Consider the following 19,328-nt stretch of genomic DNA (forward strand, 5'->3'; position numbering starts at 1 on the left):
TTAGGGGATTTTTGACTGGTTATCCTCACTTATTTTGTTAAAGAATTTATATCCTCAGCCATGTTTCCAATTGTTTAAGAATGATATGAACCAGATTTTTGAAATGTTAATCATAAATAGGAAGAGATATGAGGGTTGAGATCCCGACCGTACATAATGCCCGAGAGGCTATGATTTTTAAATGACTTTGAGGGGTCGAGGACCCAATAGTGAGCATATTTTATATGACATGGATCGGGTTGCGCGCCAAATCAGATATTTATATTATACATATTATGGATCGGGCTGCACGCCACAGCAATTACTTATATGGATCGGGCTGCACGCCGCAGTAATTACTTATATGGATCAGGCTGCACGCCGCAGCAATTATATAGCGGTTGGGCTGAAGGAGCCCTTCTGGAGTCTGCACACCCCCAGTGACCGCAGTCGACTATTATTATTATGGATCAGGCTGTACGCCATAGTGATATACGGATCGGGCTGCACGCCACGGCGGTATATATATTTATTGATTCGGTTATCGTGAGAAGTATATGAATTGAGAACTGAGGATAAGAACGAATAAATGAACTGAAATGCTTGAGGAGCGGATTTATACTGATTATATCTGTTTTACCTGGTTTAAAGAATCTCACATAATTTCCTCATTCACTGCTGCTTAAATGATTTTACTCTTTTGATATAGAACTGTTTAGTGCCTTTACGTGATTTCATACTGTCAGCCATTATTTATTGTTATTACTCACTGGGTCGGAGTACTCACATTACTCTCTGCACCATGTGTGCAGGTACAGCTATTCCTGAGGCATAGAGCGAGCTTTCCTGCCGTTTTGTTTTCATCGGAGTTATCGAGGTAGCTGCATGGTATTCGCAGACCCGATTTCTCCTTCCATCTCCACTTATTATTCCGCATTTTAGACATATTTCTGTATTAGATTGTTGAAACCTTGTATTAGAGGCTCAGACTTGTGACACCGGATCAGTGGGCTGTTTTACAGAGATTTTTCGTGATTTTGGTTTCCGCACATTTCATATGTTAAATTCATACTTCTATTTATATTAAATTGGTATTAAATCCCGAAAATTAGTATTGAATTATAAAGAAATAGATTGTGAGATGTTAGTTGGTCGGGCTTGCCTAGCATTGTGTTGGGCGCCATCACGGCCGGGGTTGGGATCGTGACACAAATGTAATGATTTCTTCCTCTAAGACATGTCGCACCCGCTTCCCGTGGGTAATTGTGACTTTGGAGACTTTATTGGCTGTTGTGTATGTCACGCCATTGATGTCTTCACCTCCACTTATCGCATTAATAGTCTTTTTGGGAGAAGGTGGTTTTGGGGGCTCCTGCCTATTCTTCACATATGCTTGCTTACCTCTCTCACTGAATAATTCAGTCAGATACCCTTGCTTTAATAGATGATCAGCTTCACCTTGCAGCAACCTACAGTTTGCCGTTTTATGCCCGTGATCGTAGTGAAATTCGCACCAGTGATCAGGGTTGCACCTGTTTGGGTTCGATCTCATTTCTTTTGGTCACAGTACCTTATCACCCATGCTTCTTAAAAAACCTACGAGCTCGGAAGTGCTTACATTAAAATTATTACCGCCAAACCTTGATTTCAAATTTCTACCATCATCCCGTGACTCTCGCTCATTTCGATCTTTCCCAAATCTTTATGATGAGCCCGACTCTCTATTCCTCGACCTATGATCATACCTTGGATTGTCCTATCTTGACCGTGAATATTTTCCTACTAGACCCATATATGGTTCGTACCTGTTTTTACCGGACTTTTATCGGTTTCCGCCCGTCTCGAACTCACCTTTTCTTCTTTTTGAGATCGTGAGATAATATCCTCTTCTATCCTTAGCTTTGTGTTGTATCTGTTATAAACTTCATTCCACGTTGTTACTGGAAATTCACGAAGAGTTTCCTTGAGTCCCCTCGTGGCTTCAGAGCTTTTTTCATTCAACTTACTAGTGAAGGCTATAGCTGCCCAATTGTCAGGTACGCGCGGTAACGTCATTCTTTCACGCTGGAACCTATCCTCGAACTCCCTAAGCAATTCTGAGTACCCTTGCTTGATTTTGAAAATATCTTCCATTCTTTTTTTGACTTTTAGAGCTCCCGAGTGTGCTTTGATAAATGAATCTGCAAACTCAGCAAAAGAATTTATGGAAATTTCAGGTAAAAGAAAATACCATGTTAATGCTCCCTTAGTGAGTGTTTCACCAAATATTTTGACCAATACTGATTCAATTTCTTGTTTGGTTAAGTCATTGCCTTTTATGCCTATTGTGAATGCAGTCACGTGGTCTCGTGGATCAGTTGTTCCATCGTATTTTAGAATATCGGGCATTTTGAATTTCTTTGGAATTGGGAGGGGAGCAGCACTTGGCTTCCAAGGTTGTTGTGAATATTTATTCATATTTATCCCTTTGATTACGGGTGGTACTCCAGGTATTTGCTCTATGGGGTCACTTTGCTCCTTGAGCTGTTTTTGCTGTGTTAGTACTAAATTTTGTAAATCAGAATTGACTAAGTTACCTGGTTCTCCTTCTCGTGACTCGCTGGGGATTCCACCACTAGCTGAATTAGCAAGCCTAGAACGAGGGTTCTCCAAAGTGTTATTATTTGGAGTGGGTGTTGGTGGTGCAACGGGTAATTGGCTGACAAAGGCCTCAAGAGCTTTATTTACATGTTGAGCGATTAGCTTTTGCAAAGCTTCGTTGATAGCTTCATCATTTTCGAATTGAGCATTTCCATTTGCATGAGATCTATCAGGAGTGCCTTCTCGAGTCGTCGAGGGGAACTTTGTGGAGAAGGGATTGGGATGTGATCATCCTGTGGATTCTCCTGGAGTTGTTGGTTTCCTTGAGTGTTATCATTGATGTTCGACATAGTTGATGCAACGAAAAAGGTTAGGCTAAGAAAGAGTAGATTATTAGATTCCCGATAACGGAACCAATTTATATAACCAAAAAGTGAAATTTCAGTCAAAGCTTTAATTTAGAAGAACACGGGTTACTGATAATCGAAACTGAATAAAGGAAAGTGATTTTGCTAACAATAAGATAGACAGAAGAAAACAAAGTAAACCAGTATATTCAGATGATCTTTCGTGTCCTTAGAAATGATTCATTCTCTCCTTTTTATAGCTATCTTAAAGATATACGTTTTGCCTTTGTTATAATTAGGTCACTATAGACAATTAAAGGCATTAAATGTTACGTTACATAATCATTGTAATTTAATACAGATTCTATAACGTTTTTAGTATTTACTGCTTATTAAATACTATATCTGTACTCTCTTATGCTGTCAGATTCATTCTCCTTGACTTTTGAGTATAAATAGGTACGAGCGTTGAGTCCTTTGAATAACTGCTCGTGCCTCTACTTGTACCTTCTGCTCGTATCTATTGCAACTCGTGCTTCTTTGCCAATCATCACTCTTTGACCAGCTTTCGTGTCATGACACGTCATCTTCTAATCACTTTAATATGTAAACTCGATTTTCCCAATACAATGTTGTCTAGTTGTGATTGGTGCAAAAATATACTTATCAAAGAAACGTGATTTTACATCGAAGAAATGTATAAAAGAAGTTTTGCATGAGAGGTTCTACTTACGTAGACATAATACAGGCACCCAAAAATGAAAGATAATATAGATGAAGATTTATTAATATATTTCGACAATAGAGAAAGTAACGAGTCTGCTATGGCGTGGAGAAAAATTTTATTTTGTGTCTCGTACAATTGACACTAGTTGTATGAAGCAACTTTTTTATCTAACAATTTTGTGGACTCAGAAGTGTAAGATTGGAGTCCACAAATTTGTGAGACAAAAAGAAGCCTCATACGACTAGTGTAAGTTATATGAGACACAAAATAAAACTTCTCTGGCGTGGCGAACTTTTTTCTTTCACAATACAACCTGGACGATTATCTCCACCTAAAATAGCTTACAAGTTTATGTCAATTTCTGGTGGGATGCACTTTTCTTTTGATTTCTTCGCTATAGCGGTTACTATGGGTGTCTAACGGGTGGGCCGGGTCGGGTTGGATAGAAATATTTAGTACCCGTACGGGTTATGATTCGGACCGGTTACGGATTGGGGCATACCGCGTTTAACGGGTTCGGGTTTATCCAGGTAAAAATTGAACCGTAAGGGTTACGGGTTCAAGGAGCCGGGTCGGGTCGGGTTAGTGTTATTTTTAATTATTATTTTTTTATTTTGTATAACTATTGTAAGTTATATTAATATAAAGTAAAAATATAAAGAATACAATGAAGATGGGAAAAAATTGCACTTATAAATTGCAAGTGCTACATTTATTTCAAAATTACACAATTGACGTTTGCATTTAACAAGTAAATTAACAAAAAAATAATAAAACTAAATTTTCATGCATAATAAATTAATAATACTTCAAATTAATCTAACAAACTAAAACATTAAGCATAAATACGTCTAATAATTTTAAAATAACACAAATTGTCTTAAATCAACTTAAATACGAATTTCCGGAGGACACTTAAGACAACTCTTCATATGCGTCCTTAAACTGCCTGTGCCACACTTTGGACGAAGATTTAAGACCCGACCACAGTTCTTGCACTTTACTTTCTGAACTTCTTCATTTTCTTCTACCACCTCAAAGTGTTCAAAAACATATGAGCGCACTCTAGAAGTACGAGGCATAATTTAACATGAATTGAGAATTTGAGATTGAGAAATGAGAGATGAGTGAAGAAATGAAGAAGAGGGGGGTGTATTTATAATTTTTCAAAAGAGTGTTAATTTTTTTTTAAAAAAATGGGCTATTTGTGCAATTCAGTCGTTGGGCAACGGCCATAATGGGAAATGGACCGTCATATTTAAGCCCACAAGTAAAAAAACAAAAAAAAAACTAGTTACCGTTATACCGGTTTAGGCGGTCCGGTCTAGGCCGATTAACCGAATGAACAGTGATTTGCGTTGACCGGGTTTGACCGGTCCGATTAACCGGTTGTCAAAACATGAACGGACCAAACCTCTACCCCTTTAACCCAGCCCCACCCGGGCCCCTTGTACCGGGCCGGGCCGGTTCGGAAACGGGCTGACCTGGCCCATTAGACACCCATGGCGGTCACCCAAAAAAATATTTAGTGTGTAAAAGGTTTCCTCCTGAAATTGGGATATTTAAAAGGATTTCATCTACGAGCTTGCAAGGTAAAATATGAATTAAGCTAGTTTAAAATCATAAGTTTTAAATATCTTTCTTTATTTTCTTTTCTTTCTTAAATTTATACTTAATAAAAAATCTTCATATAAAATGAGACGAGAAAGTATTCACGAGTAAAATTGAAAAGTCTTAAACATCCCGTCAATACGTTGTTGTTCAATTCAATTGACCAAAATAAGTTTTCCGTTTAGTCATAAGTCTAGAACGACATATCTAAAAGTGAGAAGTATTGGTTACTTATAGAGTTGTTAACTGTGATTTATTTTTCTATTTTGTTGATTGACAAAGATACGATCATTAAATTGAGCATGCTCTCATGTGCTTAAGTATCATGACCAAATGGGATGTGACTTGTTTGGTTTAAAGGAGACAAAGGTGAATGACTTCTCCTAAATTTGTTTCTTAATTAGTTATGAAATTATTTGTTAAGTAGCAGCTGAGGACTAAGCTCCAACAACTGATGAAAGAAATTTGGAACTTATTAAACTAACCCAGATTAACAATTGGTTGTAGGTAACATCAGCAGTTGACCACAAGGCTTTAGTCAATGATTATATAAAAAGCTCCCATTTCCTTATTATAATAATTTATTAAACTATATTATACTTAATTTTCCTACACAATCAAAGAGACCCAACTTAACCAGGAGTAGATTTGTAGATGGACCCAACTTACTATGAAGTACATAGCATTGTTGAAAAGTTCTTCATTTTATCGTACTCCTTCCGTTTCCAAAAGAATGAACATACTATTTGGAGGATCAAACAAAATTTCTTTTGATTAATATTTTGCAAATAATTTTTAAAATATTTTAAATTTTTAATTATTATGACTTATATTATTTTTTATGTAGTTTGTAAATATATAAATTTTATTTCAAAAAAGAAAAAAACTTAAAAATCTATTTCCGCATTTACATTAAATGTAAGTCAATTTAACCTTCATACTCAAAAGGTGCAAGCAAATTGAAATGGAGAGATATTTCAAGTAACCGATCATACTCAAAAGGTAAGTCAAAAGAAAAAAACTTAAAAATCTATTTCCGCATTTACATTAAATGTAAGTCAATTTAACCTTCACACTCAAAAGGTGCAAGCAAATTTTATTTCCTAAGTAACCGATCATAAGTTCAGTATGTTAAATGACAAAAAAGTTATTTAGAGAATAACTCCTTTCTTGTGTTCTTAAAATGAAACTTTTCTTCTAAAAAAGTATTTTCTTTTCGAGGACACTTTTTAAATTTTATTTTATGAATATGACCACGTTGAAGGACCCAATTTGGAAGATGTCAAATCACATCTGGAACTATGGTTAGAAACAATATCTACAATAAATTTCGTGTAATCTTACAAGTATGGTACGGGAAGGAGCATAAAACTTATCGGCGCACTGCTGACAACACTCAGTGCTATCATTCTTTACATAGTAAAACAAAAAGAGTACTAGCAGAAATCGAATTTTTTTTATCCAAAACTTCGCTATAATACCTCCTAAAGCAAAATAGGCACGCAGTTTATATCAAATAAATAGGTGCATAATATGTATTTGTAAATAGATTCATCTCATTTAACCATGGTTAGTTAATATATATTTTTACTTAATAAAATTACTTAAATATGGTAAACTGGTATAGTATGGTGTAAATATCCGTGCATTAAATTCATGAATTGTGTGAAGACGCCTATAGAAGAGAAAATGTTTTATTAGGGTTATGCTATGAATTTGGGGGCATTTGCATCTATATTCGCTTTTTGGGTTACGTTTTAGCTTGTGCCCGCTTTGCAAAAAAAAATTACAAGCGTACCCACATTTTCGCGTAACTTCAGCATAACGGGCTGAAGTAGCAAAGGCAATCATGCAAAACTTCAGCATTCTAGTAGACGGGCCTGAAGTAGCAAAAATTGCTGAACCAAGTATGCTGAAGTTTTTGTTTATAATTGTTGAACTTAAGCATAGTAGCTGAAGTTTTGTTCTCTATTTGCTGAAGTTTTTGTTTGTAATTGTTGAACTTAAGCATAGTAGCTGAAGTTTTGTTCTCTATTTGCTGAAATTTTTGTTTGTAATTGCACTAAATAAGCTGAAGTTTTTTTGTCATGGATTCATTAGTTTTGTCATTAAGCTTTTTCAAAAACTTCAACAGAAGATGCTGAAGTTATTTAGATCATTTATAAGCTGAAGTTTTTTTATTCTGGATTCATTAGTTTTGTCATTAAGCTTTTCAAAAACTTCAGTGGAAGATGTTGAAGTTATTTAGTTCATTTATAAAAACTTCAGCACTAAATAAGCTGAAGTTTTTTTTGTCATGGATTCATTAGTGTCACGACCCGAATTTCTCACCCTCGGAAGTCGTGATGGCGCCTACTTGTAGAAGCTAGGCAAACCGCGAAACATAAAAATTACTAACTCTTTCATTTTTAACCCTTTTTGAAAATCTGAATTAACAGGTAATCAACATTTAAATATTAACGATAAATGAAATCAAGCGGAGGACTTAGTCTAATATAATAACCAAAACCAATGCTGCAAATGCCAACATACGTCTCTACCCGGAATCCGGTGTCACAATATCACGGAATGTATATGAGTACTACATACAAGTGTCTGAAAAAGGAAGTGCAGTCTGTCTCGGATACAAGTGAAGATAGAGCACATAATAAGAAAGAAGAGAACGTCGGGCCTGCGGACGCCTACAGGACTACCTCGGGATCTCTAGCTGGACTGAAGGCAGCCACCCAAATGCTATGGTCCAAGAGCTTCCCCGGGATCTGCACATAGTGCAGAGTGTAGTATCAGCACAATCTGATCCCATGTGCTGGTAAGTGCCTAGCCTAACCACGGCGAAGTAGTGACGAGGCTAGGACCAGACTACCAAATATCCTGTGCAGTTATATAGTATATAGCGGAAAATAAAACAGAAATAAACAAGTAAATATGGTAGGGGGTACATGCCGCGGGGCACACCAATATCAACAGTAAATCAAGAGTAACAGCATAAGAACAACTTAGATTTCACTGCAAAACAATAAGAAATTTGTATACAATCTATAAACACTTTGTATCTGCAATTATTGCGGCGCGCAACCCGATCCCAATATATATCAATACTGTTGCAGCGCGCAATCTGATCCATATCATTTATCACTGTTACGGCGTGCAACCCATCCACACATAATATTATTGTGGCGTGCAACCCGATAAATATATCATTATTGCGGCGTGCAACCCAATCCAAATATATCATTGTTGCGGCATGCAACCCGATCCAAATATCTCATTATTGCAGCGTGCAACCTGATCCACATATACAATCAACAACAATCATAGCAAGAGTCCCGACAAGGGATCAATAAAGGACTACACTATCCCGGCAAGGGAATCGACAATATAAGTAACAACATCCCGGCAAGGGAGAAACAGCTATAATCAAACTTGTTCCAACATCTAACTACCTCAACTAACACCAATACTTAGTCATAAGTAATTTCCACGAGAATAATCACGATCCTTGCTCAATACAGAGAGTCATCACCTTAAGCATCCGTAGTATTATTTAAGAACACAATAAATTACAATTCAAGACTCACGTCATACCCATCACCAACGTATAGATACTCGTCACCATGCCTACACATCGTACTCAACAAGAAGCAAATAGCAAATAGGACACAACTCCTAACCTCTCAAGCTAAGGTTAGACCAAATACTTACCTCGAACTTACACGACCAACTCAAGCATCAAACACCGCTTTTCCTTTTAAATTAGGCTCCAAATCAATTGTATCTAGACATAATCGACTTAATAACATCAATAAATGCTAAACAATCCAATTCCAATGCTTAATTATTGCTTTTCCATCATTCTTCCCAAAAAGTCAAAAATTAACCTCAGGCCCGCTTGGTCAAAACTGATACGCTCAAATTACACTTTAATAAATAGTGTAAGGCAGTCGGTGTCAAATATAATAACCCAACAAGGTTGGGGTCGAATCCCACAGGGAATAAGTGTGAAAAGGTTACTCTTATAGTGTGTTGCTCGACTAAAGTCGTATCTTTATTCGGTTAACAGTAACAAGAGAATGGTTTTATAGTAACAAGAGTATGAATTGAGTTTGTTTGGAAGTATCAACTAATTAGAATATTTATAGAGTAATTAATTGGATTAAAGAAACCAAGGTTGTGTCCCCTTTAATGGAATGTAAAGCTTATCGGTGTTAATATGATATATTTCTAATGGAAGGTTCTTTTGATATGCAAATGATGTCTAAGTGACTACCCAATATTTCCCAATAGTTGAGTAGTATTTCCTCTTTATAATTTTCCCAAATATAAAAGAGTTGCAATTTAGAACCATCAATATATGCCAAGTAAAACCCACTTATTCCTAAGCGATTATATTAAACAAGGTTTAAAGCCTTGAGTCATTGATATTTACTTCTACCAAATTATAACCCACTTTCCCAAGCAAAGCAAGAATTTAATGGCACTTGTTAATGTTTGCAACCACCAACAATAAATGAAGAATGAGAAGTAAATAAATATCAACCAACCATTATATATATATTCAATGTTAAACACCTATTAGCAAAACACCCATTTAGGGTCCACAACCCTAGTATTTAAAGTTAGCTACTCATACTACAATACAAAAACCAAAGAGTATTTAATGTCATAAAAGCTTACAAAGTAGAGAATCTTCACCCAAAAAATTCCAAAAGTGAGGAATATTAATGTCTTGGAATGTGGTTCAAAGACTAGATAAGATGAGCCCACAAAGACATCATAAAACTATTTATAGTGGACTCAAAATCAGGACAGAAAACGGACAAAAATGCCCTTTTAGGTCTGATATGCGATCACATTCTTGTCGCAGAGCATGTATGCGGTCCGCATCTTGAACAACCTCATCGTAGATTGGAACCCTAGTTTACATTCTTCTCATTCCAATTATGCGGATCGCATTTTGCATCACATCTTCATCCTTCAGTGACCTTCATAGTTGCTTTGTAGTTCACTCTGCGGCTCGCATGTTGGTTCTGCGGTCGCATAATGGACCGCATTCTTGACTTGAGATTTAACCCAGTTCTCTGCTTTTGTTTGTGATTTGACGTGCATTCTGCGGCTCGCATGTTGGTTCTGCGGTTGCATAATGGGCCACATTCTTGACTTGAGATTTAACCCAGATCTCTGCTTTTGTCTGCGATTTGACGTGCATTCTGCGGCTCGCATGTCTGATCTGCGATCGCATAGTGTATCGCAGACCAGCATTTTTGCTACATTTTGCTCTTTTCTTGTCTTTTTGCTTCTATTTCTATGTTCATGGGTTCTCAGTCCTTATGTACTATAGAAACAACAAAAACTACATAATTAACTGAGATAATTGCATTAAAACAAGCTAAAATCTAAGCAGTTAGTATTGAAATATGCCAAAATTCTCCGGCACATCAACACCTCCAACTTAAACTCTTGCTTGTCCTCAAGCAACTAAAACAAACTTATTCATATTCTAGATTTATTTACAAAACATGAAACGATAATGACTACGGGTGGTGTTCATTGCTAGTACTTCAAGCATGCATCTATAATTGTTTTACCCTTCCTGAACTGATAGTATATACAAGGAAAACTAATCAACTTGTGAACCTTGAGCCTTAGACATTGCGACAAAATGTTACCCTCAACTGAGTGCAATTGAATTTGACTCAAAAGCTCAACTTTTGTTTAACTCCACAGTTCATGTACCCTCACTAGAAAGAAGGTCCCAAAATCACAATATTTACAAGGACAACAAAAAAGGGACAGTTTACAAATACACTCACTCTCAGAACGAACTTCAAGTGTTACAACATTTCATACCATAAGCTTGCCCTTATTTTAATTCACTGCCTATTCAAGAATGTTCAGTTGTAGGTCTCATAAGGACTTTTTAAGCTTGTAATGTAGGTTTCGGGAAGGGTTGGATAGACATTTGGGTACAAGTGACTTCACCCTCCTTGAACACTACTCACAATTTTCCATTTTTTTTTACTTTGCTTCTTTTCAAACCCTCATAGCCTCATTTGCGTCTAGTTTCCAATATAGAACCACCGTACATACCTCTTCTACTTTTATTCAAGGCTCCATACTTTATATACATACACATATTTTCTCTTTTTTCTTTTGGAGCTTGAATAATCTAAAACAAACACTTTTGAGGCATGTGGTCCTAACTCAACGTACAACCTTACCAATCTCCACTGCGACACCACCCCCAACTTAGGATTTTAGCCTCGTTCTCAATGTCCAAGGAGGGACGGGTTCAAGAGAGGGGATTATTTTACAAAAAAAGGAGATTTTTGTAATGAGTTGGCCAAAGAAAAGGCTTAAGGGCTCAAATTGGGTACTAGTGATATTATTTATGTACAGGTCGGCTTGAAAGGCTACAGGGGTCTAGCAAATAAGACAAAGAATGCCTAAGATCATCCCTCCAACCAAACATACTATCATTAGCATTGAAAAACCAACCTGGCAAGTTCTAGATGATAGAAGTAAACACGAGAGTTATATACACGCAGAGAACTTACACACACATGGTACACGACTGTCTTATTCACATAATTTGACGCTTTTGAGTCAACACTTGGCAACTCACGGCTTTCATCATAGACACATGTATAACTCTAGGTCGCCATAGAGTCACAGAGCGAGCCTCAAGTTCACAAAGTTGATCACAAAGACTAATTCCCTTAAGAAAGTTGTCAATATATCCATCATCGGGAAAAGTCGACAAAAACAATATTTTTTTATATGTGGAAGGGTATATGCTATGTACAGATACACATGCTTGATACTAGGCAATTACACCAAACCGGTCAAAATGATTCATTCTACAATCCTAGTTCTACTATTACACCCTTGGAAAAGAACCGGGAGAAGGAAAAAAAACAAAGAGGAATTGATTCCTAATCACTATGTACTTGTTTTTGTTGTTTTTCTTTTATATGGACAACGATATCAAATTTACACAACGCTATTATGAACACAAAACAAACACTAATATTAACATCATCACGAATTTCAGAACACAACTCATGTACCGAAGTCATACTAATATATACAGAACACAAAATACACATAAGTACACGAGTCTGATTGTAACATAAAGATATGCATATTTACAATAGTTTCCAACATCACAAAAATATCTACAATGCTACCCTCCACCCCCAACTAAAAGCATGCATTGTCCCCAATGCATAAAAACAGAGAGATGAGTTTGAGGGGGGCTCCTTGAGGCACACTAAGTGCTATGGGAGTCAGTAGCTGGCTGAGTACTGGAGGGGTCACCCTCAGATGTGAAAGTTGGGACCGATGAGAGCTCGGTCTGAGGAATGACCTCTCCCGATGGAGTAGTGCTCTCAGGCTAGTCCAAAGCAGGAGTTGGAGCTGGAGCTGGAGCTGGTGCTGGAGCCTGTGAGCTGCTACTCTCGCCTACTGATGGTAGGGTAACTGATGGAGCTATAGGGCCGGCCATGTCTACTAGAGACCGCTGGATCGCTGTCTGCATATCTACTTATTCCACTTCTGCAATAGCATCCTCCTCAATAATAGCATCCTCGACAGAGGCATCCGCAATCTGCTTTCCTTTATCCTGAGGGCCATCATCGCTTGAATATCCAGAACTTTCCTCATCCTCACTTCCATCTTCCTCCTCATCCTCTGATTTACCAGAACCCCCAGACTCCTCCCCAGAATGGATCACAATATGGGCTGGAGGGGCTTTAGGCTGGGAAGCTCCGGTAGTAGGAGGGGCAGTATCAGTCATCAGTGCAGTGAAGTCAAGACCTAAGTCCGGAGGTGTTGTGCCTGTCACTTGATCACCATCTGTGGGAAGAAGGTATGATAGATCGAACTCCAAGTTCTGTATCTTTTGGAGCTCGGTCTTCATAGAAGAAACCTCCTTCTTGAGTCCAGGAAACCCACTAACTTCACCCTGTTCTATCTTCTCCACCCTCAACTCAAGTTGCTGTAGACGATCCTCATATTTTGACTGTTGCTGTTGGAGGGCCGTCACTGAGGATTGCATGGGCGTCAGGGCTTGTTTGATTAGATTTGGCAATGTCTTCAAAAGATGATCTACATTGGCATTGGCATGCTGAGCCAGTCGACCAAGCTTCGAGACAGCAGGAATGGTGCTGGCAGGCTGGACAGTGGTGGACTGAGAAGCAGGCTCGGAAGTGGAAGTGGGGGACACTGTAACCTGAGGAGTCACGGTGTCTGGGAGTCACTGTGCTCTAGATCAATTGGATCTTGGACCTGAACCTGTGATGGGGCAGCAGCGATAGTGATACGAGAGATATCCATGATACGTGTGATATCAATATCCCTCGTTTCCTTTCCAGTTTTATCAGTTGGCAGGATGGGAACTTTCACAGATTTACACAGAGCTGTGATCAGGCAAGGGAAAGGAAGTGAAGTTTCATGTTGCATTGCTCGGATCCCTATTTCTTGGAAGAGCAACGCTCCCACATCTATCTTGATACCAGTCATGATGCAAGCAATCAGAAGGGCCTTCTTGATGGCTATTTCAGTTTCATTTTGAGTTGGTACCAACCGAGAAGTGACAAAACTGAGCTATTAGCGACCCTCTCTCGTAAGATATTCCTTATATATCTTGTGCTGAGGATCGACCCAAGCGGGAGTCCCTTTTGCTATCAGTGAGGCAATCCATCAACATTCATTCTCTTTATTTTTGAATTTTTCAGTGTACTCAGTTGTGCCTGCTCTCCATCCTTTAACGTAGAACTCATTAAGGTCCTCAATGTTGCAGAAAATAGTCTTTCCCCGGACAAGCACTTGGTCGGTGAAAACTTTGTTGCGTTTGTGGTATTTCATCTTGGAGGCCCCATAGGATGCATAAAATTCCCTCACAAGGGTCTCATTGTACTCCGTGGGTGGCCCAGTGAAGTTCTCCCATCCCCGTGTTTTTATGTTTTCCAGGATATGGGGGTATTTATCTTTGAGCCCGTTCAAGCTCAATTGTTTCTCGCCCAGGATTTTGCGCTTTGTTAGCCCTGTTCTAAATACCTCCCTGGACCCATAAACCCCAAATCGGAGCTGGAAATCTTCACCTTGTTTCCTTCTCTCTTCAGCCTCTAGATTGATTGAGGGCCTGAGCTCCTCCGCCTCAGACTGGGAGGGGCTCGACACGTTGTCCTCTATTCGCTATCGCTTACTGGTGGAAGCTTGCTTTGATGAGCATCTCTTTTGACCCATATTTGCACAATGGTGAAGTGTGAGTGACATCATTAACAATACGGAGAAGATACAGACGAATCAAAAGCAAGAAAGAAAATGCGATCTAGTCTGCAATCGCAAAACCATAATGCGGACCGCAGAATTGTCGCAGATCTTGTAGTCTCAACTGGTGGTCTCATTATGCGGTGAGTTATGCGGTCGCATAACTACTATGCGGACCACATAACCATTGCATAATTGACATGGCTATATGGTTCAAAACTGAAATCTCTGTATCACTCTGTGGTGAATTTGCAGTCCGGATGTCAAATCTGCGATCGCAAAGACACCACATTTCATCATCTTCTTCAGATGATTTAGGGTTTAGTTGTGCGGCCAAAATGCGGGCCGCAGATGCCTTCTTCTACACAGGTTACCCAAGCTTCCAACAATGGCAGTCCTATTTCATTTTACCCCGTACCCCAAATTATTTTCAACCCAAAAGCATCTACACTAGAGAAGCAACTACACAAGCATCTAAACACATTTTTGCACAGGATTTAAACAAAAAATATCTGAACCTACAATGGAAATCAAAGATAAAACGAGAGAGAAACGGGTACATACCAACAGAGTTTGATGATTGGGACAATGAGTGTGATAAATGGAGTCCTTTGGTTGCACACAATTTGAGCTTGATTTGGTTCGAAGTTCGTTCGTGTTCTTCCCCTTTTTTCCATTTTTTTTGTTTTGTTTTAAGTGAGTGAGAGACGAGAGGGTTATGTGGACTTACCTTGTTGATTCTACGATGGATAGGACACCGCATAACATACAGTGCGATCGTATGTGTGTTATGCGATGAGGTTAAGGACCAAGCTGAAGGGAGGTAAATGCGGTGCAAAATGCGGTCGCATAAATTAAATGTGGACCGCATAATGCACCACCTCACCACATTTTCGACCACAATTTTTACTCAAATCTCTGCTTAGGTCTGCGGTCAGAGTGCGGTCCGCATAGCTAAAATGCGACCGCATTTGTGCAGCAGAATTCACCTAGTGGTTTTTCTTCCACTTTTTATGCATCCGTACCAATTGTTGTGATCTTTTGAACCCCCTGTACTCTGACACACACTTTAAATTGCTCAAATATATCTATCTATCAAAAACTAAAAATTCATAGAACAAAAGAGTGTTACCACACATGGGTTGCCTCCCATGAAGCGCTTGATTTAACGTCGCGGCACGACGAAGTTGATGTTCCTTTGGTTTCACTCAATGGTCGGGCATGGGCCATATTTGTGAGCCAGCTGCTCCTCCAAATGTTTTTCTCCATCAGTGCCCAAGTACTGCTTGATGCATTGGCCATTTACCTTGAATGTCCGGGACCCATCTGTTGATTCTAATTCCACCGCTCCATAAGGAGAGACATTAACCACTTTGAATGGACCGGACCATTTTGATTTAAGCTTGCCCGGAAACAATTTGAGCCTTAAGTTAAAGAGCAAGACCAAATCACCCGTCTTGAACTCTCTTTCAAGATCTTCTTGTCATGGACAAACTTCATCCGTTCTTTGTACACAGCTGCACTTTCATAAGCATGGAATCGGAATTCCTCCATTTCATTGAGTTGTGTTACCCTCAAATTTGTAGCTTCAACCCAATCTAAGTTCAGCCTTTTCAAAGCCCACATAGCTTTGTGTTCCAATTCCACGGGTAGATGACATGCTTTACCAAAGACTAGCCGATACGGAGAAGTACCAATAGGGGTTTTGTAGGCCATGCGGTATGTCCACAATGCACCATCTAGCTTCGTTGACCAGTCGGTCCTATTTGCGTTCACAGTTTTTGCTAGAATGCTCTTGATCTCCCGGTTGGAAAACTCAACTTGACCACTTGACTGCGGATGATAAGGTGTGGCCACCTTGTGCTTTACGCCATACTTCTCAAGCAGCCCCGAGAATGCCTTGTTACAAAAATGAGATCCACCATCACAAAGGATGGCTCTAGGAGTGCCAAACCGAGTGAATATGTTTTTCTTCAAGATGGCGGTCACACTCCTTGCCTCATTGTTTGGTAAGGCAACTTCTTCGACCCATTTGGACACGTAGTCCACGGCTACCAAGATGTATTTCATCCCGCAAGAACTTACAAAGGGGCCCATGAAGTCGATTCCCCACACATCAAAGATCTCTATCTCCATCACAAAGTGCATTGGCATTTCATGCCTCTTGGAGATTGAACCTTGTCGTTGACATTGGTCTCAAGCCTTGACCATTTGATTGGCATCATGGTAGATGGAAGGCCAATAATACCCACATTCAAGAACTTTAGCCGCCGTCCAATTTCCTCCATGATGACCCCCAACCGGTGAGTCATGGCATGCCTTGAGAATTGGCATAACCTTTTCTTCGGGAACACACCTTCTGATAATATTGTCAGCACAAACACGGAACAAGTATGGTTCCTCCCAATAGTATTGCCGGCAGTCTCTCAAAAACTTCTTTCTTTGATAAGATTCCAATCCGTCCGGGATAAGGTCACTAACCAAGTAGTTAGCAATATCGACATACCAAGGAGCAAAAGTGCTAGATAATGCCAATATGTGCTTATCAGGGAATGCATCGTTGATTTCAAGATCTCCCTGTGGTCTCCCTGCTTCCTCAAGCCTTGACAAATGATCCGCTACTTGATTTTGAGTGTCCTTGCGATCTTTGACTTCGAAGTCAAATTCTTGAAACAACAAGACCCATCGAATTAATTGAGGCTTTGCATCCTTCTTTGCCATGAGATATAGAAGAGCCGCATGATCAGTGTATACCACCACTTTGGACCCCAACAAATAAGCCCAGAATTTTTCAAAAGCATACACAATAGCAAGAAGTTCTTGCTCAGTTACCATGTAGTTCATTTATGCCCCATTGAGAGTTTTACTTACATAGTACACCGGGTGGAGAACTTTGTTTTGACGTTGGCCAAGCATTGCTCCAATGGATACACCACTGGCATCACACATGAGCTCGAAAGGAAGTGACCAATCGGGCGTGACAATAATGGGTGCCGTGGTGAGCCTTTGCTTTAACTCCTCAAAAGCTATAAGACAGTTCTCATCAAACACAAACTTGGCATCCTTTTCGAGGAGTTTGCACATGGGGTTAGCAATCTTGGAGAAGTCCTTGATGAAGCGCCTGTAAAACCCGGCATGCCCTAGAAAACTTCTAACACTTTTCACGGAGGTCAGTAGAGGAAGCTTAGAAATAATCTCAATCTTTGCCCGGTCGATTTCAATACCATGCTTGAAATTTTGTTCCCAAGAACAATGCCTTCGTAAACCATGAAGTGACACTTCTCCCAATTTAGCACAAGGTTGGTCTCTTCGCATCACTTAAGCACTTGTCTAAGATTGTTAAGACAGTGCTCAAATGAATCACCGACCACCGAGAAATCATCCATGAAGACTTCAAGAAAGTCCTCAACCATGTCGGAGAAGATGGACATCATACACCTTTGGAAAGTGGCCGGAGCATTGCACAAGCCAAATAGCATCCGGCTAAAAGCAAAAGTGCCATACGGGCAAGTGAACGTAGTTTTCTCTTGGTCTTCCAAAGCGATGTTGATTTGATTGTAGCCGGAGTAACCATCAAGGAAACAATAAAATGACCTCCCCGCTAGCCGATCAAACATTTGATTAATAAAATGCATAGGGAAGTGGTCCTAGCAAGTAGCACTATTAAGTTTCTGATAGTCCATACAAACTCACCATCCGGTCACAATTCACGTTGGAATGAGCTCATTCTTCTCATTTTCGATCACGGTCATGCCACCCTTTTTTGGCACACATTTTACTGGGCTCACCCACGAACTGTCGGCAATGGGGTAAACTACCCCGGCATCCAACCACTTGATAATCTCCTTCTTTACTACCTCTTGCATTGACAGGTTCAACCGCCTTTGATGTTCCACACTTGGCTTTGTTTCGCTCTCCAATTGGATTTTATGTTCACAAATTCCCTCGGGGATTCCACGAATGTCCGCAATGGTCCATCCAATGGCTTGCCTATGTTCTTTCAACACTTCCAACAATTGGTTTACCTTCACATCATTTAGCAAAGACTAAATGATTATGGCTAAAGTATCATTAGAGCCAAGAAATTTATACCTTAAGTGCGGCGGGAGAGGCTTGAGCTCTAGTTGTGGTGGCTCAATGATTGATGGCTTGGAGGGAGGTGTGGCCCTATTCTCCATGTCAAGAGAAAGCTTTGTCGGCGTGTAAGTATAGGATCCAAGACCCTCCAATGCATTTACCGACTCCATGTACCCATCCATGTCCTCACCATCAAAGTTTACCAAGATAGCTGCCAATGCCTCACCAAGGCATTATTCTTCCATTTTCAATTCGACGGCATCTTCAACCTCATCAACCACATCTATAACTGAAATTCTCTCATACCCATGGGGTAATTTCATACCCTTGCTCGCTTGAAATGTGACTTCTTCATCATTCACCCGGAACTTAATTTCATTTCGCTCTGAATCCATGAGTTCTCTTCCCGTGGCTAGGAATGGTCTCCCCAAGATGATAGGGATCTATTTATCAATAGCACAGTCAAGAATTACAAAGTCGGCGGGCAAATGGAATTTTCCAACTTTCACAATCACATCATCAACAATTCCTACAGGTCGCTTAATAGATCGATCGGCCATTTGTAACCTCATACTTGTTGGCCTCGGCATCCCTCATCCCTCTTGCTTGTAGATGGCAAGTGGCATCAAGTTGATGCTAGCCCCATTGTCATAAAGGGCCTTTGCAAAGTCACGCTCCCCGATAGTGCATGGAATAGTAAATGCTCCCGGGTCCTCTTTCTTTTGGACAGGGCTTTT

The 19,328-nt window shown here is 39.5% G+C and overlaps 1 protein-coding gene across 1 annotated transcript; it reads right to left on the reverse strand.

Annotated features, from left to right (window-relative positions):
- Positions 1 to 16,710: 16,710 nt before the first annotated feature.
- Positions 16,711 to 17,358, reverse strand: LOC138874829 (uncharacterized). Its single transcript, XM_070153615.1, has one exon. It carries the CDS (start codon positions 17,356 to 17,358, stop codon positions 16,711 to 16,713), a length of 648 nt encoding a protein of 215 aa, XP_070009716.1.
- Positions 17,359 to 19,328: the final 1,970 nt, after the last annotated feature.

Source organism: Nicotiana sylvestris, chromosome 8 (genome assembly GCF_000393655.2).
Source record: "Nicotiana sylvestris chromosome 8, ASM39365v2, whole genome shotgun sequence".
In the NCBI taxonomy this organism is placed as follows: domain Eukaryota; kingdom Viridiplantae; phylum Streptophyta; class Magnoliopsida; order Solanales; family Solanaceae; genus Nicotiana; species Nicotiana sylvestris.